The sequence below is a fragment of the Equus quagga genome, chromosome 20 (genome assembly GCF_021613505.1).
Source record: "Equus quagga isolate Etosha38 chromosome 20, UCLA_HA_Equagga_1.0, whole genome shotgun sequence".
NCBI lineage: Eukaryota > Metazoa > Chordata > Mammalia > Perissodactyla > Equidae > Equus > Equus quagga.
In genome coordinates this window covers 8,023,818-8,047,113 of record NC_060286.1, presented here as the reverse complement: position 1 = coordinate 8,047,113, position 23,296 = coordinate 8,023,818, and the positions used below count along the sequence as shown (strand labels likewise).

The 23,296-nt window shown below is 35.5% G+C and overlaps 1 protein-coding gene across 2 annotated transcripts in view; it reads right to left on the bottom strand.

Annotated features, from left to right (window-relative positions):
* Nucleotides 1–2,443: 2,443 nt before the first annotated feature.
* HIF1A (hypoxia inducible factor 1 subunit alpha) overlaps nt 2,444–23,296 on the bottom strand; it is a 42,485-nt gene continuing 21,632 nt past the window's right edge. For both annotated transcript variants that reach the window (XM_046647297.1, XM_046647298.1), the window contains exons 5-15: nt 19,803–19,915; nt 18,985–19,187; nt 14,286–14,392; nt 12,994–13,141; nt 10,974–11,194; nt 9,987–10,273; nt 8,281–8,403; nt 7,455–7,879; nt 4,951–5,059; nt 4,254–4,380; nt 2,444–3,757 (exon numbers count right to left, since the gene is read on the bottom strand). In XM_046647297.1, coding sequence (XP_046503253.1) covers nt 3,606–3,757; nt 4,254–4,380; nt 4,951–5,059; nt 7,455–7,879; nt 8,281–8,403; nt 9,987–10,273; nt 10,974–11,194; nt 12,994–13,141; nt 14,286–14,392; nt 18,985–19,187; nt 19,803–19,915 — 2,015 coding nt within the window. In that variant the 3' untranslated portion in view covers nt 2,444–3,605. The remainder of the gene's footprint in view (nt 3,758–4,253; nt 4,381–4,950; nt 5,060–7,454; nt 7,880–8,280; nt 8,404–9,986; nt 10,274–10,973; nt 11,195–12,993; nt 13,142–14,285; nt 14,393–18,984; nt 19,188–19,802; nt 19,916–23,296) is intronic.

The window sequence follows — 23,296 nt, the reverse complement described above, 5'->3', positions numbered from 1 at the left end:
AGTGGCAGACTTAAGAAAACACTCGAGTAAAAGATTTTTTTCTTTACACTTTTGTTGGTTCCAGCTAGCAACATGTTCGCAAAGGTTCCATTTAATCAAACCCTATTGTTGAAAAAAGGAAAAATTCCATATACTTTGCAACTTGTTTTTGCCGTTGCTACATTAGAAATTTGAACTTTTAGAATGCTTAAGTTTCTGCAAACCCAGTAACTTGAAGTTCATCTTTTCTGTATTTTAGAGATTGTAGAGGGAAATCAAGGTTTGCAATAATTGTGAGGATATGCAAACTTAAACATGCCTCTTATACTACTAAGTTCAACAGCTCTGGGAGAACCATACATTTGCACGGCCTTTTAGTTTATTAATGTGCTTTTCATACACTATCTCATTTCCCTGAGTTAATGTCTCCATAACCAGGCCCCTGCATCTCTAGTTCAGACTAAAACCCCACTAAATAGCACTTCAAAACACCACTTTTATTAATTTCCACTTATATCCTATATGATCTCATCTGCCTTCAAGGGCGACCCACCCTCAGTTCCTTACACACTGTTTTCTCCTGTTTGCTATTTGAACAGTGAACAATGGGGAAAAGGGTATGTTCTACCAGACTGGCTTGCACGGCAGGATGATTAGCACCACGGGCTGTGGAGTCAGGTAGCCAGCTCAAATGCTCTGCGCCTTAGGCCACCACTCCGAGACTATTTTCTCATCTACAAAAATGAGATACAAATACTAATTCATCTGGGTTTTTGAAGATTTTGAGATAACATGCAAAATGCTTAGCACAAAGTCTAGAATATAGTACTTAGCTATTAGATTCATTTTAACTCCTAAACTATGAGCCATTGAACCCAGTGGTGGTAGGGTCTCTGGGGAACTATTTCTAGTTCCAAGGTTAATAGTGAGGCATAGAACAAATGAACAAAATAAACTAAACTCTTTTGCCATACTTTCTTCAAGTGTGAAAATAATACTGTGGTCATTCATTCACAGCACCACCAGAGAAGGGGAAAGTATAGGCATGCATAAGGAGGGGAGAGGAATATTAAGGGGAAGAGAGCTTTTATAGAATTGTGGTTGCTAGGGTAGAGTTGTACTTCTTGATAAAGGCACTACACAGAAGTCTATAAAGACGGTGTCACAGAGAGAGGGCACAGTGCTGGGAAGGAGGGCTGGTTCTGCTATTTCAGACAGCTTCAAGCACTCCAAGGGGTTTGTTTTCTGAATGACCCAGAGGTGGGTACTTGTTTTCTTCCAGCTCTACTGCCCTTAAAGTGGCTTTCTCTTCTAAATCATTGCTCTCACAGATAATTTTCCCAGACTCCTGGTCATCACATAATCTGACCCCTTACTAATAGTATTTGAAAACTAGACATAAACCTCTAGTTTTCAACTTAAGCAGAATTTTTGATATTTTGACCTGGGAATATTAAGCAAATACTTTCTCCTAAAATACCACCTCTAGTACTACGTATCTTCTGTATTTAAATACAGAAGCAGTTTGGATCATAGTATTTACAGTGAAGTATACATGTGCCCCCAAAATCTTGGCTTGAGTCTTAGTATTGTAAACTTTTGTTCCCAAATCTTCTTCATTCTAAGATAAAAACAGCCACCTAAGATTTGTGGCCTAGTTCATTTTGTCCAGGTTATTTTGTTCCTGTATCCTCAGGCTACAGGACCTAAGACTCTGGCACTACCTAGGCAATTTGTCCATAAAAATAACTTGCTGTCACCTCTAGGTGCAGGGATTCACAGCAATTTCCCTGTTTCTTTTTTATATCTTTCTGTGCATTTTTTTAAAAAAATGAGAATGTATTACTTTTATAATCAGAAAAGAAATATAGTTATTTCATTTTTTTAAAAAAAGGAGAAAACGAATAAAGCTATTTTAAAAAATTTAAATATACAGTATCATTAAAATGAAAACAAAGCAAGGTTTGTTCTCAGTTTCATATCAGAGTCAGAAGACCTGAGTTTAAATCTTTGGTCTGCCATTTATTACCTTTAGGGCTCTGACAAATCGCTTATCATTCGTGGTCTAAATTTCATCATCTGTGAAAGGGAATAGGTTAGAAATCTTTAGAGGAACTTCTAGCCGTGACAACATTATGTGACTATAATGTTCAGGATTTGCTTCACTCATACCATTAATATTAAAACATTAAAATTTTGTTTTACTTTCATAGGTTCATAAATTTATAAATGACAAGTTTCTTTTCTAAAAGCATACTCTTTATAGTGAAACATTATGGTTTGTTGTTATTTAACATGACATTTAGGGGCACAGTATACATTACAGTGATAGCAATAAGATAAATGTAGGCATAAGTGATGCCAATGTAATTTTCATAAAATACTTAAATTGTTGGTACATAATTTTAAGAGTTAGAGGTGTTGAAGTAAATATTATTTTAACATAAAAGCTGATCAAGGGGGGCCTGGTCCACAGAAGATGTTTATTTGATGTAACAAAACAATACAGTTAGTGTTAGATCCAACCACAAAGAGCAAAAGGAATGAAAAATTTGTACAATGCACATAGAAAAACAAGATGTTTACTGTGACAACTATATATCTCTAAAATAATACCTCTAAAATTACTCAATTATTGAAATCTATATGAAAACAGAAGAATGTTAATAGCGACAAAGTGCATAAACCAAACATCAAATTTTGAGCAAATTAACATACTAGGCAATTTTGCTAACGAAACATGATTTTTTTTCTTGTCCACAATCTGCTCAAAATATCTTTATACCAACAGGGTGGGCAGGACATTTAGGTTTAATATCAATTACACAATATTAGCATAAACTTCCACAACTACAGAGAGGGTATTGTTTTCTTTTGAGCTGGCAAATTGACTATGGAAACATCAAGATCATTTCTCTGAATTGAGAATTTTATCCAAATAAATGCCACATACCTTCCAGATATATGCGTATCTTTCTATATCATGTAAATGGCTTTACCCATTTAAATAATAAACCATACAAGCATTTAAGAATCACTATTATATGATTAACAATGTCATGTTCCAGGTTTAACAATTTCATAGGCCAAAAAAAAGTTCTTCTTAAAAACTAGTTTTATAAATGCAGAATATATTGCATGAGTAACTGCTGGTATTTTTTAAGAAAATATATTGTGCAATTGTGGCTACCATGTACTGCCGGCAAATCATTATTGTTTATGTAAAATGTGAAAAAACTGAGTAAAAATTTTTCAAACCGATCCTGATGAAACGTTACTGCCTCCTTAAAAAATTATATTGGCATTTTATTAAAAATAATTCGATAAGGGACAAACTCCCCAGCCCAAAATAAATAAATAAAAAGGTGCATTTTAAAAATGATGCTACTGCAATGCAATGGTTTAAATACCAAAGAACTGTGAAAATGTGCTGTGATCTGGCATTAAAGAACATACTAAAAAAGAGCATAAATGTAAATTAAGTAAAAAGGGGATCAAAATTGAACTAAGAGAGTTTGTGCAGTATTGTAGCCAGGCTTCTAAAATTAGATATAGAAAATATAAATAGACTGCTTTAGGTAATGAGCCACCAGTGTCCAAAAAAAGGAATGAGATTATGAAAAAGCTCAGTTAACTTGATCCAAAGCTCTGAGTAACTCTTCACCCTGCAGTAGGTTTCTGCTGCCTTGTATGGGAGCGTTAACTTCACAATCGTAACTGGTCAGCTGTGGTAGTCCACTCTCATCCATTGATTGCCCCAGCAATCTACATGCTAAATCTGAAAAACAAAGAGATACTTCAGTATTCACTCATCTAGTCAGTAAATATTATTAAACACCCACTATTCGCTAGGTATTGGGAAAAATAAGGCAAATTAAGCTTTGGAAGGTTTTTAGTCTATCAGGCAGAAACCACAGCTATGTCAAGCAATAAGTGCAATCAGGCGTTACTGTGCCATGTCAGAAGTGTTTACAGGAGACAACAAAGGCACAGAAGTTCATAGATCGATTCAGAAAAAGGCGTAACAACTTACAGTTTCAGCTTCTATTCAACACTGATAGCACAGACATAGATATACCAAAGATAATTACTAAAAAGTTAAAATTCCATCTTGAAATAGCTATTCCTGTGTTAGAAGCCGTTAGATAAAATGCTGCCTTGTTTTTTAATCTTGCTAAGGAACAAAAATCACTCTCACTTGAAGTAAAGCTCTTAAATAAAAAAGTTTCGTGTATTTTAATTCTCTTTGTGAAGGGCAGAAAGAATAAACTAACCAGAGGGTATTAAAATAATTGTCTTCTGCTCCATTCCATTCTGCTCACTAGATTTGCATCCTTTTATGCGTTTCCAAGAAAGTGATGTAGTCGTTGCACGATCATCTGGCTGCTGTAGTAATGCGCCCTAAAAAAAGGAAAGTTAGTTCAACTTTACTATGTTCAAGTTTTTTAAAATCAAAAACTTTGAAATCAGAGTAAGTTTAGTAACAATATATAGGCAGGTTTCTTAAATCAAGTACTGCCCTAAATTATTTTTAATTCTTTCTCTTAATACTACAATGATAAAGTCATTTGCCATTAATTACAGCTAATGTGTCTGTAAATGCTTTCTAGTTAATTTGGTCTGAAAATATCAGTGTCGATTACACTAGCATTGACTTAACCACCGTGTTTTCGGGGTAAGAAGTAACTTAAAGCAAAAACATCAAGACCAGTGGTGATGTCGGAGCTGGAATAAGGGAGAACTTTACTTTTTACTCAAAATACTATCTATAATGTTTGGAAGTTTTACACCCTGAATGTATTCATTAAATGTTTATGTTTTTAAGAAACAGTATAAAAGTGAAAAAACCAATGTATAACTTCTGAAAATATAACTTTAAGATTTGGAAAAAACAAGGAATTACCTATATATATAACTCAGAAATAGCACATTAGCCAGAATAGAAAAGCAAACATATATTCTAACACTTACAATTCCTACTGCTTGAAAAAGTGAACCATCATGTTCTATTTTTCGCTTTCTCTGAGCATTCTGCAACGCCAGGATCTTTGGATTTAGTTCTTCCTCAGGAACGGTAGTTCTGAAAAAAAATGCAGTTCTTTTATTATCTTTAAAAATATCCATCTAGCTTTTTTAAACAAAATATATAATGCCTGTTTTCCAAAATTAATATACATAAGGGGACTTTCCTGATTACCAAAGGTTATCACTTTGAATGCCAACATTCAATTTTTAAAACAGAAAATTTCCTAAAATATGCATTTCCCTATTTAGAAAATAGAACTGGACAGAACTAAACTGGTATTTTTGTAAGTCAAAAAAATATTGGCCTTTCATTCCATCTAATATAATACACGGATATTCTTGGGACTACTGTAATACAAGATTAATTTCACATTTGCATAACATTTTCAGTTTATAAAACATTTCATGTTCTTGAGTTCATTTTAGGCTCACTCCCATCCCCAAGATAGGTAACACAGGTACATAATACACATTTTATAAGTTAGAAACCTGAGGCCTGTCAGGTCACTCGCTCAAAGTCCCACTGCTAATTAGCTGCAGATATGAAGTACATTCTGGGTCTCCTGATACCCACTCCCCTCCCAATGATCTTCCCAGTACGCCAGTTTGCCCTCAGTATTGATCTGGTCATCAAACCTGAACCACCTGCATCTAAAATTAATATTAGATAGTGAAGAACTGTTTGATGTGTCGAGTCCATCAATTTTGTTGTATCTATTTTGTCCTTCAAGAACTCCCCTCACCCCCTCTACATAATCATAATGTCTCCTTGCTGTCTGTTCCATATAGCTGAAAATGCCATATGGGTAAGTGATATGTTACTCTAACTGCTCTGCTACATGCAGTTTTGTTTTGTACTTTTAAAAAGTCTATAAAACCTCCAATATATAGACAGGCAGGTTTTAAAATCCTTATATAAATACATTATCTTTATGAAGTATAACAGCATATCCTGTTAATATCATCTTAGTAACAGTACTTTAAATGGTTTATCTTTAGTCTTTGCTCTAAACTGTAAGTCATGTGATTTAGTACAGTACTTCAATTTTTGCAAATAATTACCTAGAGAAGTAGTAAAGAGAAAGCCTCCATATAGTTCCGAAAGGTAAGTTCATCTCTTAAAGTGTGTAGTGCATACTGTATTGGAACTAATGTAAAAAAACAATTGCTAAATTGACTAGATTTAGGTTTAATAGACTAAAAATAGACTTTGGTTTTGACAAGCACACAGTTGTTCAGAAAACAATATCCCATAATCCTCTGTAGCTAATAGTAAACTGTAACTTACAGGTCATTGCCATTTATATTACTATATTCATTCATCTGTCCATCCAATAACCATTTATTGAGCAAGTACTATACATTAGGTACTGAGGTAAGTACTAGTACCACTAAAATGTCCAAGACATTGTCATTGCCCTGGAGGAACTCAGAGAGTCAGTCAGTTGATGACATGGTAATTTATCAAGTAATGTAAAGTACCTTACATTTTGTTCTTTATTAATCTAAAGCCCCAAGATCTTTTCCTAGCTCTAGGAAAAGGCCTCTCCCGGCATTCTAGGTCAAAGTAGAGACGCAGGGCAGGGGAACTAGCTCTGGCTCTGGCAGTGCTTTCTCCTGGTGCTGTCACTGTCTGGCTTGGTGGAGGCACAGGAGAGGAGGAATCATTTCTCTCCTCCACACACCACACCACTGACTAGCCAAAACTTACTTCCTGTGACTATAGCCTCAAATTTAAAATATGTCAAATCCCATTACAAATTACATACAGAAATTATAACTTAAAATTTGGGTGGTGTCCAGATGTTTGCTCACATTAGCTCCACAGAAGCAATGTCATAAATCATGCTTAGATTCCTGCTGTAGCTCTTAAAAATCTATTTAACCTATAATATAGCTAATGTTCTATAAATATTTAATGAAAAATAAAAGCAATTATAAGTAACTATACATAAAATTTAAAAAGAAGTATTATAAATATCTATGTTGAATACTGAGGATTGAAGACCATCAGGCTCAATTTGGAATGGGGAATTGGAAATACCCTTAAGGTGGAAAGGGTTTTTTCAAGAAAGCTTAAAAAGAGCTCTAAGAAATGGAAGCAGTGAGGGTAGTTAACTAGTCTGATTTAAACAACTGCAAGAAACGGGGCCAATTTTTGTACATGTATGGAACTTATTGGCTGGATTTTATTTTTAAAGGTATTAGAAGACTTTCCTACCTCCTACATTTGGACAGGTGATATGATTATTTTAGAGAAAATAAATACACAACCTAATTTAGAAACAGTTTCTGGAGTGCATGTTTTAAGTTCAGAATTTGTATGTCAATTTTATGTTCCTTAAAGCATATATATCAGAAGGTTTCCAATGTTTAGAAATAATTTACCACCACACACATTTTCTAAAAAGACATAAAAGAATTATAACTTTAATGTTACAAATAAATACCTTTGACTCAAAGTGACAGATAACACATTAGGGCTTCTTGGATGAGATTTTTCTGTCTGTTCTATGACTCCTTTTCCTGCTCTGTTTGGTGAGGCTGTTCGACTTCGAGTATCACTATATGGTGATGTTGTGGCACTAGTAGTTTCTTTAGGGATGTGGGTAGGAGATGGAGATGCAATCAATATTTTAATGTCTTCCATACCATCTTTTGTCACTGTTTTTAATTCATCATTGGCGGCAGTGTTAGTGATGGTAGTAAGAGCAGGTTCTTGCATTTGAGTCGGCTGGAATACTGTAATTGTGCTCGCACTTTGAGGGCTTGAAGAACTGCTTTCCAATGGTGACAACTGATCGAAGGAACGTAACTGGAAATCATCATCCATTGGGATGTAAGGAGCTAACATCTCCAGGTCTAAGTCCGTGTCCTTTAAGACAACAAGTACATGAGTTTTTACAATGGCCACACCTTATAAAAGGAAAACAAGCTAAACCCAAAGTCACTTCAGACTAAAAATTAATAAGGTTTAATATAAAATATAGGGGCTGGCCCCGTGGCTGAGTGGTTAAGTTCGCGTGCTCCGCTTTGGTGGCCTGGGGTTTCGCCAGTTCAGATCCTGGGCATGAACATGACACCACTCATCAGGCCATGCTAAGGTGGCGTCCCATACAGCACAACTAGAAGGACCTACAACTAGAATATACAACTATGTACTGGGGGGCTTTGGGGAGAAGAAGAAAAGAAAGAAGAAGATTGGCAACAGATGTTAGCTCAAGTGCCAATCTTAAAATATATATATATATAAATATAATAAACAAGTTCATATACCTGAGTGGAAAATGGATTCTTTGCTTCTGTGTCTTCAGCAAAAAGTTTCTCTACCAATTCCAACTTGAATTCATTGACCATATCACTATCCACATCAAAACAATATTCACTGGGACTGTTAGGCTGTAAAAGGAATTAAATATTTACTTCTCCCTGAAGAAGCCAGCATGTTTTGCTACTTGGTAGAATTCTCAAACCACATCTCAGAGAATACACAACAAAGTCCACCTCTTCTGTCAAGTGGTGCACCTACAACATGACTGACAAACATTAATGTACAATTGAAATTTCACAAGATTGTAACCTATCAATAACTCAATAAAAAAAAAACTGAAAAAAAAAAAGTCCACCTCTTCTGTCAAATTTTATCTGACTAGTGAGAAGTTTAATTTTTGAGCTTACACTTAAAACTAATTTTGTCAATATACACATTTCTGACTGCATGTAATATAACATCATTTATAAAATTAAGATTAAAAGATGCATTCATCTGCTTATTCTAAGAATAAAACTCATCTAATAATTCAACTCCCACATGGTACTCAATTGGCCAATAATTAGACGATATCCCCAGTGGAGCCTACCTTGGTACTGAGAGGGCACACTTCTGTGGCCATCTACCCGGAAATCTCATAGCCACCCGGGAGGTAGGGGTGGAGACTTAAGTCCTTTTACTTGCATTCACCTTAATGAATGTGCTATTATTTTAGAAGTTCTGAGCAAGAATTTTAACCAAAAAACTACAGCTATGTATTCTAAGCATAAACTTCTGCCTCTCATTTTAACATTTTTTTTTAGATTTACTTTTGTTAGATTAAAAACAAACTAAGTCGAACATTTTTGTGCTAGGCAAAATGAGCAACCAGAGCATAGGATATATTCTCTAGAAGGCTATGAGATGTCAAATCTACTCTCAGCTTGCCAGTTTGAATCAATAAATATTTAATGTAAGACTATTTACCACTTATTGAGGCTTATTTGTGCCTCATTTATCAAAGCATAATATTCAGATCTTGGTCACCCTACTCTGGAGCATATTTTTAGACATATGAAGCTCCGAAATTGACTCATTCTAGATTCAGAAATAGAGCTCTATGTGATACCTTTAGTCTTGGCCCAACCTAGCCCTTAAAGACTATTTTTATTGTGTTTATAAGAAAACTAATATCAAGACAGAACTTGAATAAAAAGCAGTTATTAAGTATTTATTCTGTGTAAGACTTGGTATTTTCATGTTACACTTATCCAGAATTTCAAAACAGTGATGGAAACTGGAATAAACTGGGCAAAGAGCTTAGAGTCCTTTCTAAGCCTGGCTAAGCCTTTTGCACTGGACTATTTTCCAAATCAAAGGGTATTATGTGTGGGCTTGGAGCTCTCGTACACACACACACACACAGTATTGTTCTCTGTGGATGTCTAAATTCAAGACTTTGTCTTATTGATATAAATATAGAGAGAAGCAACATAAGTTTTATGTTTCATGTTAAACCAGTTCCTTCCCATGTTCCTATCTTTGACCCTAAAACATGCACTGAGGTCTAAGTTAGGCTCATAACAGCTTTTGTAGTAATTTTAAAGTGCTAAAATTCACAAACAAAACTGTGACACGTGGTTCAAATCAAAGTTTGAATCAAAATTTCAAATACATTCCTGAATATTAAAATCTGAAAGTTATCCTTTTCTTATTAGAGCACAACACCTACCTCTGGTGAACTTTGTCTAGTGCTTCCATCAGAAGGACTAGCTGGCTGATCCTGAATCTGGGGCATGGTAAAAGAAAGTTCCAGTGACTCTGGATTTGGTTCCAATTTTAATGCAACTTCCTGATTGAGTGCAGGGTCAGCACTACTTCGAAGTGGCTTTGGAGTTTCAGAGGCAGGTAATGGAGACATTGCCAAATTTATATTCTGTATTTTTTCATTGGATAATGGGAGCATTACATCATTATACAATGGAACTTCCTCAAGTTGTTGGTCATCAGTGTCTGTGTCTGTAGGGAAAAAAATTAGTCTATTTAAAGAATATCTAGATTTTAACATATAGGAAAATTTCTGTCCCCTTTTATCAGAGGTTTGCCTAGTTCACTCAAACAAAAATGTTACCAGATTTTCCTTGATCAGAAAGTTTACAGATATTATGGTATAAGTCTGACTTATCTTTCCAATTCACTATTGACAACTCCTATTAATCTAAATTGCATTAAATCTACAATTAAACTTAATACATTAAATCTACAATTCCAACCTTTTCATAACTTTTATGCATTAAAATTTAACCTACTTTGAAATTGTAGTTTTCATTTTCAATGTCTGATATTATGGTATGAATGCTTATGTATCCTTTAATGCAATGATACCTCTTGCAATACAACTCTGCTAAACTGTGGAGGAAATATGACAGTAGGATATAGAAATGAGAGAGTAGCTGAGAAAAATTGAAGTGGAAAAAAGAAATACCTTAAGGACACTTTGAAGCACAATTTCCAACAATGTGACAAAAAGCAGGAATGCTGAGAAATTACAGGGGCAAAAATATTTAAGCAAGTACTTTCAAGCAGACTATGAAAAAAATAGATAAAACCACAATATCCAAATGATTACCAACAAAAAATGTCAGAGTAAAGGTCAGTTAAAATGGGCTTGCAGCAACAGACATAGCTTAAGCAATTAACAAAATAACTAAAGACCCACCATTGCTGCCAAAATCTAAAGATATGATTGTGTCTCCAGCAGCTGGGGCAAGCAAAGTTAAAGCATCAGGTTCCTTCTTAAGTTTATCAAAGAGGCTACTTGTATCTTCTGATTCAACTTTGGTGAATAGCTGAGAAATTTTCATATCTGAAGATTCAACTGGTTTGAGGACACATTCTGTTTGTTGAAGGGAGAAAATCAAGTCGTGCTGAATAATACCACTGTCAAAAAAGAGATTAGTAATTCTTAAATGCGCACTTGACACAATAACGGGGAGAGGCTCTGAAATGACCCTGTCTCTCAAAAAAATTCTGCTTTATGAAAAGGAACATTTTAAGATGCCTTGACCTATAATCTCTCATGCATACTTGGTCACATTCAGTGTTTAAAATAACAATATGAAATAAAGACCTATTAAAATTCACAGTATAATTCAAATATTCTACTAAATTCAATTGAGAAATTTCAGCTATCCCTTTGGGAAGAGTTGTGATGACAAAGAAATGTAACAATCAGGTACATGAAGGATATAAGTAGATCTTCATCATTTTTGTGCTGACTCACATACAATGAAATTGGCACAGAAGAACTCTTTGGTGCTAATATATGAAGCATGACCTAAGCATGGTCCTGGATTATGAAGATATATGGATAAATGACCAAGGTCTTTCTAAGAGGGGTGCCATATCTTCTTTGGTGGTAGGAAAATGATATGGTGAGATACTACCTATGGGATAGAGTTGAAGAGAGATGATGAACAGCAGCTCCATGTTCATGTTTGGTTTAAAAGAAATTTTACTGCTCCTTTAATCAACAAATATTAAGTGTTTACTATGTGAAATGAACTGAGGATGCAAAGATTAAAATACCCATCCCTTGCCCTCAAGAAGTTTATAACTCAGTGTGAAAGTAGGTGTGCCAACAATTAAAATACAAAGTGATGATTGCTAAATTAGAGAAGGCTTGCTTCACAGAGAGGCCAATAAGCTGAAACTTGGGCTCAAGTAGTATTTATTAGGCAGACTGGGATTGGGGGGAAAGGAGGACATTCCAACTAGGTGACTCTTATATAATGGTAAAGTCACAAAAGAACTCTTTGGCGCTAATATTAAAACATTAAAGGATGGTGTCACAAGTGGCAAAAATGAAAACAAATGACCAAAGTCTTCCTAAGAGAGGTGGTCACAGATTTTGGAAAAACAGCTACATCTATGAAAGCATGGGAGTATAGAAAATAATAAAAAATGATGCTATGCAAGTACGTGAGGGTTTATCGTGGGGTTGATAAAGGAATCCTTAAAACATTTCTAAGGAAAATGAGATAATCAGATATCCAGGCAAGAAAACTCAGCCTGGTGGTAATGCAAAAGATGAAGTAGAAGGGGGCAGTCGCCTACTGAAATAGATCAAATGAAAGATTAGTTTATGATATCCATAATAGTCACAAGCCAATCAATGAAGCAAACGGTTCATCATTATACATGAGCCACGCATCACATTATACGGCCTCTTACAGTAAGTGCAAATAGAATTTCATTTAATCCACATTATACCCTTTTGTGGTAAGTATTATCATCTTTCCTATATGGATGAAATTCAGAAAAATGGGGAGACTTCCCCAAGGTCATGGAGCTAAAGAGTGACAGAGCTTTGAGACAAACCTAACTATTCCAAGGCCAGTATTCTTCCTACAAAAAGAACACAGCTGCCTTGAGATGGTATATGGTGATAGCTGTATGACTAGTACAAACTCATCCATACATCTGGTATTTTTTCAAGGTCTTTTAAAAAATGAGAGTGAAAAGGATGGGGGCAGATAGCTACTGAGAGGAGTCAGTGGAATCACTCTAGAACAGCTGACCTGAAAACGCAGGTCAGAGCACTGAAAACCATAATTAGGCAGAATGTGAAAGTAAAATAAAATTCAGTTAATGTTTATAATCTTCTCTTCCTATAAAAGAACAGAGTATCCAAAAAACGTTACTACTAGCTCCCCCCAATATTTATTTTCCAAGCTTACCTCACAACATAATTTACACATACAATGCATTGTGGTTGAGAGTTCTTAGTGTTATATATGACAGTTGCTTGAGTTTCAACCCAGACATATCCCCCTCTTTTGGCAAGCATCCTGTACTGTCCTGTGGTGACTTGTCCTTTAGTAAACACTAGGAGTGAAAAGGAAAAAGAGTCATGCAGTGACAATAACTTTGAATTTTTAGTCGAATGAATGGACGTTGAATGTTGATCAGTTGTAGAAAAGGGGAGAAATATTTATTTTAATGGAGTCCGCTGTCACTGTTTGAATTGAAAGAGAGAATAAGCCGGAGCATAGCTGAAAATGTACCCATTTCAGTCTTCTAACCCGCAAAGTAAACTCCTTTCCTGCCAATCCTCACTTTAAATAAAATGAAAGCCAAGAATGAGGGACAGCAGTGACTAAAATTCCTTTAATGACTTACATGTTCAAAGTATTAGACAAACCAGAGAATGAATAATCTTGATTCCACAGAGAACATTCAAGAAAGTGGTGCTGCTATAATTTTCTTAAATTCCTGCTATAGTTTCCAGAGAACCAGATGCTTCAAAGAGCTGTGCTACTGCACTTGAATCTCAGTTGATTTCATGCTGACGTCTTTTGGCAATTTAGGCAATCTTAATTAATTATTGATTTGGGAGAAAGTACTACATAAATAGTAATGATGATATTATGAGTTATTGGGGCCCTGACTATAGACTTGGGCCCTTTCTAGTTCAAGGCTAATCACACTAACTCAGTGACATTCAGGCATGCCCAGTCACACTGAAGTCGTATATCGGTACACATTAAGCAGGCAAGTGAGAAATCCCAGAGTTTTACTTAACATAGGATCTTCAAATAACATTCATTTGAGTCAAACTGAGAATGCTATCTTATGCCAAAGGTACTTATTACCACTAGTGCATGATGCTGATCACCTTCACTTCATTGAACAATTATTTTGAGTGCATTCTATGTGTCAACCACTGTTCTGAATACTTAGGTATGAATTCTGAAAATAATGCTGTAATATTCTATATTTTCTTGCCTTTGTATTTAAAATACCAGGGAAGTTTTATATATAATTAAATGATTCTGCTTTAACTGGTATTGGTTGTAACAAACATAAAACATAGATTTAGTGTCAAGATCCCTTATGAAGAGGTCGGTTAAGATATTTCGTCTAGAAATAAGGGTTAATTTTAACCAAAAGTTAGGTGTATGACCAAATGGTAAAGAGATTACAAGAGTTAAATAATTAGAATATCTATGAGTTCTTCCATTGTACTTACTATCATGATGAGTTTTGGTCAGATGATCCGAGTCCAAAGCATGGTAATATTCATAAATTGAGCGGCCCAAAAGTTCTTCTGGCTCATATCCCATCAATTCGGTAATTCTATTAAGTAAAAAATGTAAGAAAGAAGAAAAAAGAGAAACTAACTGATAAAGAAAATTTTTGCTTCTCCAGAGTAACTGATATGCATTAATTTTATGGACAAATGAATTTTCAAAACTAAAGATCATCTTTCTTTGCTTAGAATAAATTTACATCTCACCTTTAGCAACTCTACAGTTAGTAAATGTGGAAGCCCTCTAGGTTCCTCGGCTATTTGGCCCTTTTATCCCCTTCACCCAAACTTGTTACATATTTTTATCACATTTTATTGTATATACTTTTGGTAACAAGACAGGGTAGTGATATGAAGTGCTGCTAAATTAAATGATTAACAGTTATAAAGGTAGTCACTGACATTTAATTGAAAATATAGATTAAATCTATAACATTATTTTACCATAAGTCAGATTCTTTCTATGTACAAAACCAGATTCTTTACCTAACAGTTCCCCTAGGCAAGGTTTCACTTTGGGGGATCCATCGTCACTATAAAATTTTAGTATCAACCAAAGAGTATCCACACTAAATGGGAACTAAAAGAATACCTATTATTATGTTGTTTTGGAAGATGCTCTTGTACTTAGTTTTTGAAATTAATTACATAAAATTATAGGAATTGATTTCAGATGAAACAATGTTATCAAACTGAAAACGCACCACAAAGTAGTCTAGTTATCCCTTCTCGTTCCCTGGCAGCTCCTTTAGGACAGTCACTAGATCTTATTACTCTTTGTAACCACAGTCTGAAATGTAACCCATTTCACGAGAAAGAGAAATCTGTCTTAGCACCGTGCTAAACAGAAAGTTCTCTTCTGGGAGCAAAACACGAGTTAAGCTTCCCAATTTCTTAGCATTTAGATTTCATAGGACATTCTGAATGAGGTAATGTACTGTGTCCAAAAAAACAGCTACAGAAAGCACAGGAAAGATACCCTTCTCCTAAGAAATGTATAAAAGTAATACTGTTTATGTTGTCACACTTTAAGGCAAGATCTGCCATAGTTTATTCCAAAATAAATAAATAGATAAACAGAAAGCTGATTGGTAAAAAAACAAAAACCAAAAACCAAACCAAGCCAAAATCCAGAATTCTTTACAAAGGGACATCTCTAAATATATCTAACACTAGGTGGCAGCATTTCAAAGGAAACTACTGTTTTAAAAAAATCTTATTTCTTTAAATTATTATGCTTTAAAAGTCATTTTAATTGGTATTATATAGGTTATATGTTTAAGTAAAATTCCCATGGAATTATAATTTTTTCATTATTTAAATCTTTTATGCCTATGTATGCCTGGCATTGTTCTAGGTGTGAAAATGCAAAGACAAAACTCAACATGTGGCTGATCTTCTAGTACACGTAGTACTTATGAAATGAAGTGGCAAGTGCAGGGATGAGAATCTGCTGCAGGAATCAGAGGAACCATCTCTATCCATGAGAAAGGATGGTACGGGAAGGGACGGCTTCTTAGAGGAGACTTATGAGTAGAGTATAGAAGAGAGTCAAGCAGAACCATTTCAGGAAGAAGGTGTACCACAAGCAAGAGAGATGAGAAAATGCTTGACATTGTACAGGCAAGAAAGGCTCTGATGTGGTTAATGGGGTCAAGTGGGGAGAGCTGAGGCTGGAGAAGTAGGTAGGAGGATCAGATTAATGAGGGCCTTGTATATCATGTTAAGAGGCTTTAAACAGACATCAGTGCTTCTCAATCTGAGCTGAGGTATGTCTATCACTAAGGAATAAAAGATGGCAAAATATAAAAAGCATTTATTTTCTGAGAAGGTCAATTTTGTATTTGAGGAAGGAAGGTGAAGCTAAGTTAACTTTAGAAAATTACATAGCTTATATTCTGTACCAAAAAGGGGAGGAGTGATCCAGAAAATTTGATCAGAAAGCATTTTTAGGGGCCGGCCCGGTGGCGCAGCAGTTAAGTGCGCACGTTCTGCTTTGGCGGCCCAGGGTTCACCAGTTCAGATCCTGGGTGCAGACACAGCACTGCGTGGCACGCCATGCTGTGGCAGGCATCCCACATATAAAGCAGACGAAGATGGGCACGGATGTTAGCTCAGGGCCAGTCTTCCTCAGTGAAAAAGGGAGGATTGGCAGCAGTTAGCTCAGGGCTAATCGTCCTCAAAAAAAACCCAGAAAACATTTTTAATGGACTAGGAAACCTGCGATCTAAATCAACTATGCAGTATACGATTCATTCATTGTGTTTTGAGGAAGGACCTGTTCATCTTCATGTCTACATTAGTGCTAGTTATAGCTCCACAAACAGAGCAGGTGCTCCAATAGATGTGGTTGAATGATTCTAAATGGAAATTAGTATAGGAAGTAATAGGTATTTGCAGGTGTTTTGGATGTTAGACACTTGATATGTTAGCTTTTCTTAAAACTAGGCAAAATTTTCTCTGTATCTTTGTTCTTAGGGGTTATAGATGTGAGAAGTTTCTATAGAGCTCTAACCAGAAAACTAACAATCAAAACCTTACTTGGTTGATCTCCAAGCTGGCTGTTTTTACTCCTCTGTCATGATCATTTTGCTAATTTTCTGATATAACCAGAAGGTGAATGTCATTGCCTTTCTCATTTTCTTATTCTAGCTCTATCAGTGTCCTTTCTCCCCATTCTATCCCTATACTTTGTTACCGAGTTCAAAAAAATACAAAATAATTCTTCAAAAAAGGATAGGCATCTCTGTTCTACCATACATTCCCATGAATACTGTCAGTAAACACAATAAAATACTTCTTAGTTTTTCTATCTTCATCTTTCTTAAAGTTGACCCAGTGGTGGAACATGTGCTATGTGCACTAGGCACTCAACAAACTCCTTTAATCCTTAGAACAGCCTTTTCAAGTATGGCCCTTTTTTTCTTTTCCAAATAAGAAACGTGAGATTTAGAATACTGAAGTTCTAAGGCCAAGGCCACACTCTAAGTACCAGAGCTGCAAGCCAGGACTGAATCTAGGATTATGTGATTCCAAAGCCAGCGCTCTGTCACGTTTCTTTGTCCAGTGGAGTGGAGGATTCTTATCTACTTTATATTATGGCTAAGTGCTTAAAATTGGTTTTCTTATATAATCTTCAAGTTGACCACATATAAAGCAGGTGTTATTAAAGACGAAGAAACTGATCCTCAAAGGGAAGAACTAATGTGTCCAATATTATTTGGATATAGGCAGCAAAGTCAAGATTTAGTAGTCTGGCTACAGAATTTATGCCTTTATCCACTATGATATACTGCATTATAGTAAAAAATGGAATAAGCAGGCAAATAATTACAACAGCAGAATAAATTCTACATCAGAGGTTTGTACAAGGAATAATATAGTTTCTTAAAGGAACAAGGAAAGCTCCACAAAGGAGTAGATGCAATAAGTGGCTCTTGGAAGGTAAGTATGTGTTACAAGTTGAAGAAAGTGTCGCTGCAGAATGGCAAAGTATGTGCAAAGGCACTAAGATGGTCAAACAGCAGGTAGAGCTCTCCGGCTGTGGAGGGGGGGGCGAGCGCTAGATCATAAATATCTTTGTCATGCTAAGAAGTTCAGATTTTATCATGTAGGTCTTTTTTCTTTCAGCTTTTCAAAATGCACGTTTTTTGATAAATAAAAATCTCCTGTCCTCCTTTACTATTTTTATAAACAAAAGTTTTTTGTGTGTGAAGATGAAGGAAAGCAATTGTGGCATTTTCAATAGGAGAATGACGTGATCTGGTTTTCACATTAGGAAGTCTACTTTTTGGAAACCTGGATGACAGATTAAAAGGGCACAAATGTGCTGGCAGAGCAGCAGCTTAAGAGACTGGCAACAGTTCAAGCCAAAGGTAATAGTGAGCTGAAGAATTCAACAGCAGGAGGGCAAGGATGGAAAGGAGTGAATGGGTCAAGAGACATATGATAGGAAACCTTTAGGATTTAGAGACCAACTGAGTGTAGATAATGAGGGCCAAAGAAAAGTTAAGGATGACTTCCAGATTTTTCCTGAAGTCATGTGTCTGCAGTGGTATATTTAACCATGATAGGCATTATAAGAGAGAATGCAGTTTTTGAAGTTGTTTTGGGGCAGTAGTGGTGGTTAGGTTACAGAAATATTTAGTTTATAATACAGAAGAGTATCTATCCAGATAAAAATATCAAATTGACAATTAAATAGAAATAGTTATGAACATAATTTGGGAAATGGCAATTGAAACCATGGGGAGGGATGAAGCTGCACAGGGAAAACATGTAGGGTGAGGAGAGGACCAAAGACTTTCCTTTCTAGTCTATAACCAAAAGAAATCTAGCCTTCCTGAAATTATGCCTTGTATGTTTTGGAAGTTTATTTTCTCTTTAAATAAATTAGAGCCCCTAAAGGAAAAAGACTTAATCTTAATAATTTCTGGATAGCACCTACATAGAAAGTGTTTAATAAATATGGCTGAATTAATCTACAAAGTTAATCTAATACTACTGAGTTCTAGGATGAATCATCGTATTCAGTTTAGTGGAAGGAAGCATACACAGTCTTTACTATAGTGAATAGTAAAAAGCAAAAAATGCTATGGACTAATTAAAAATTTCAAGTTATATTTCATGTCTTATTTACCTTTCATCACAATAAGAAAATTTCATATCCAGACTGTGACGACTGAGAAAAGTCTTGCTATCTAAAGGAATTTCAATATTTGAAGGATGAGGAATGGGTTCACAAATCAGCACCAAGCACGTCATGGGTGGTTTCTTATACCCACACTGAGACTGGTTACTGTTGGTGTCATATACATGAATGTGGCCTGTGCAGTGAAGTACCTGTGTAGGAAGAAAACAAAGTAGTTTTTTAAAAAATATACAATGCCAGAAAAACAAAGTAGAGAGATAAGTAGTTGAAATGATGTGGCAAGTAAGCTTTCACAAAATTTACAGTCATTAGTAGATTAGCTATACTTTTAAAAATCACTAAATGTTTTCCTTATAACACCACATATGACCTACTCCTCAGGAACCATAGATTATGCTTTAAAAAATCTCCTTTGTACAAATCTGGGCTGATTTTTCATTCATCTGGTCATCGTAGCTGTTTGATGGTTATTTCTTGCTTTGATGACTGTATTTCAACACTAAGCAAAGAAATGATACAACAATGAATAGAAAATTACGCTCTGTCAAGATTCAAAAACTGGGTAACTGGCAAAGCCAACTGATTAAGTTAGCTCAGTACACCAGTGTCACAGTTCACATAATTTAAGTTCATGCCTCAAACTGCAAATTACTACACTGTTTTGGATGTTAAATCTGCAAATGCCAAGGAGCATTTAGTAAGTTTTCCCTCACAACTCTAATGGTGTCTTAATACCAGCAGTGTCAAGATGTATGAAGTTATCTATAAATCGAGTGCATCACCACTCACAAAGCATTTTTATTCACCTTCCATGTTGCAGACTTTATGTTCATAGTTCTCCCCCGGCTTGTTAGGGTACACTTCATTCTGAGAAAAAAGCTTCGCTGTGTATTTTGCTCTTTACCCTTTTTCACAAGGCCTAAGGAAAGCATGAAATAAAGTTTAAAAACATAATTGAATATATACATTTGTTACAGTAAGAGTAGTACAGTACCTAGCACCTAGGTGCTGTTCAATTAAAAGTCTCAGCATGCACACAGTGATTCACACCCACTTTGCCCACTCCAGCACATCCAAGGGATCTAACACACTGCAGTCAGCACCAGAGGTTCACAACAGCAGTGATTCCCTGAACTGGTGGGAGGAGAATCCATATTTGGGATAATGGTTAATCATATCACATTCAAGCCAGTAAAGCTGATCAAATTATGAGGAAATATAAGTATGGTATGAATTTGCCCCATAACTGTGCTATCAGTGTTAAGCACACCCAAAGAAAGAACTTTAGTGAACTGTTCCAAACCTTTACTAAGTGTTAGCTCAATTCATAAGAAGCACTCACATATATATAGAACTTTCAAAATAGCAAATAACATTTTTATATATCTGATTTTTCCTTAAATCTTCTTTTATTATAAAGCAGGCAGGAAATCATTTCTACTTTGTTACTAAGAAAAAAAATACGGAATGACTTTTCAAAGCAGAGTTAAAATTAAATAAATTCAAGTCTATTTATCCATTCCAAACTTCATGTAACTAAAAAATGAGATTACATGCAGGTGACTAAGTATATAATAACTTGATATCTTCATTGATCAGTCTGATTCAAAACAAATACAAAAATATTCATTATTCAGGACCTGGGCTAGATATTGCAGGCAATACAAAGATGAATAAGACACACTGCCTGTCCTGAAGAAGTTAAAAATTTAGTAGATGTAGTGAGGCCAGTGACAATGCAAGACAGAGTAAGTGCCTAAGACTTACAAGAATGTTTTAAAGAAGTATAGAAAGAGTAGAAGATAACTTCTAGTCAAGAGGAAATGAAGAAGTCCTTCTTAGACAAAGAGACATTGGAATTTCACAAAGTAGAAATTCTTTGGCACAAGAATAGAGAGTTAGAAGGGTATCCAGGCAGAAGAAAGAGAATGAAAAGCACAGAGGGGGGAAAAATAGCACGTGTGGGGAAGAGTAGATAGTCCAGTTTGGCTGCAACATAAAGTACAAGCACAAGAGAAGGGAGACCAAGTTTGAGGAACGGTGAGGGCTATAACTATGGAGGCCTTGGAGGCTACAACGAGTAGTTCAGCCTTAATAAACAACATGGAGCTTCTAAAAATCCTGAGGTGGGAAGCACAAGCAGTAATTTAAGGAACATTAATCTAGCAGCAATATATAGGATGTGTTAGAATTAGAATACAATGATGGTAATGAGGGGCTGAACATAGCGGAAGTGAAAAGAAGGGTGGCAAAAGACAAATGAAGACGTAGAATCTATAAAAACTTGAAAATTGATGGAAATAAGGGAGATCAATTTTAAAAAGATCTGGAGACTTTAAGGCTAATATATTGAAAGAAAAGTGTCAAGTGAAAAAGAAACGTAAGTTTAAATTTAGGCCTGGTTAGTTAGAAACGCTGGACTCTTGAGGAAGAAGAGTTCTAGTTTATACTAGCTAATAATGGAACTAGGAAAGCTGGGGCAGTCTTGGTGCTGATACAAGTTATTTGGCTTTACTTAAATAAGGATTCCGTGTGCCCTCCCTAGAAGCACTTGCGAGTGGATTTTTAAAAAATGCCACAGAACCACACTGGTCTCGGTGATGGTATGTGTGAGGGCAGGGATTGTGGTGGTGGCAGCAGAGACCCAACTGTAAACTCTTTGGGGTATTTTCAGTTCTTCATAGTCTAAGCTTGAATTGGACTGACCTTTGAAAACCCAAAGCCTTTGAATTGGGACATGAAGATAAATTTTTAAGCCAAGGTAACTGAAAAGTATTCACATTTTCCTAATTGAAAGAAGCATTTTAAAAAAACTAAGTTTTCAGTCCTCTGAAAACATATTTTATAATAATTTCATGAACTCCCAGTCATCCTTTTAGAATTTAAATGGAAGAGTAGTAGGACTGTGGTATGAACACGCCACTGGCTCTCAGTGTCTCACTAAAACGGGATGTGCTGCAGCAGCTCCGCTTTTCTAAAAACGACAATCTGCATTTTTGTTTCCCAAGAAAACATCAAAAATGCATTAACTGCATTAGGAATGATTTCAAAAAATATTCATGTGCTTTCAAGAAACATTTGGTTAAAAACATAAAACTATATAAAGTAGATTATATCTGATTTAGAATAATGCATTACCATGATTACCAAATCAAAACAAGATTTCCTAATATCCATCCATTTACAGTCTAGCCTAAGGGAAGCATGGAGCAGCCAGCACAACCTCAAAGTCTAAACACTAGAACTCACGTTAAACTCACTGACAGCCCACTTAGGTCCTTGCTCAGAATGTATTTACTCCTCCTTTATACAGAATTCTAACAAGTATGCATTTGCTTTCCAAGTTCACAGTAAACACACAATATGAAATTTAAAAACAGAAGAGGGCTTCTCCTGACAAGGTGGAAAATGGCAGTAGAACATAGTGAGAGCTAGTGAACAAGGAAAGAGCTCTCAAGTACTGAGAGTGTGGACTCTGGATCCAGTCTCCCTGAGCTTAACCAAGTAATCCTGGGCAAGTTACTCAGTAACATTGTGCCACGGTTTCCTCAGTAAAACAGAAATAATAACAGTAACTTCACGGGGTTGTTGTGAGGAACAAAGGAGGTAAAGCACATACAGTGCAGAGAACACTGTCCTGGCACAGACTGATCTCTCAACAGAGGTTAACTATTATTATAAATGAGGCGAGATGAAAAAGGAAACCATTAAAAACTATTCAAAAAGTACTGTAAGGTTGTTTAACACAGAAGCAAACAAATTTAGACAATTAAATTGCAGAGCTGCAAAGAACAACTGCAGAGCATCATGACAACTTTTCTTTGGGGTGACTTTGTATGAGGAAACAAAGTGTTAAATTATGATCAATACACTCTGTTTGAGAACGCCCGGGTATGAAAAGACTTTCTTTAACTGTTAAGTTTTTGTAATTCAAGAAGTACTTTCCCAAAATCTTGGAACATTTGATTATTTTTAACAATTCATTCCTAAGAGTTAGAGGTCTCAGCAGGTCTCTTTTGATGTTGCTAATGTGGGGATATCCATAGTGTAATACTTTGTACTCTAACAACAGAGTCTCAAATTATTTTGAACATCCTGACAGGTCAAATAGGCAGTTAGTATGCTCTTTAAAATCTGGTGAACTTTCTCTTTTCCTTTTCTTGGGCCTTTAGAAAGCCTGAACCCAAAGTGGTACCTCAACTTTAATAACTGTCTAAAAGCCTATTACATACCATTTGAATTATGACTTCTCCTTGCCTTAAAGTTGTATTTTAATTTATAACTTCCTTGGTTCTGATTT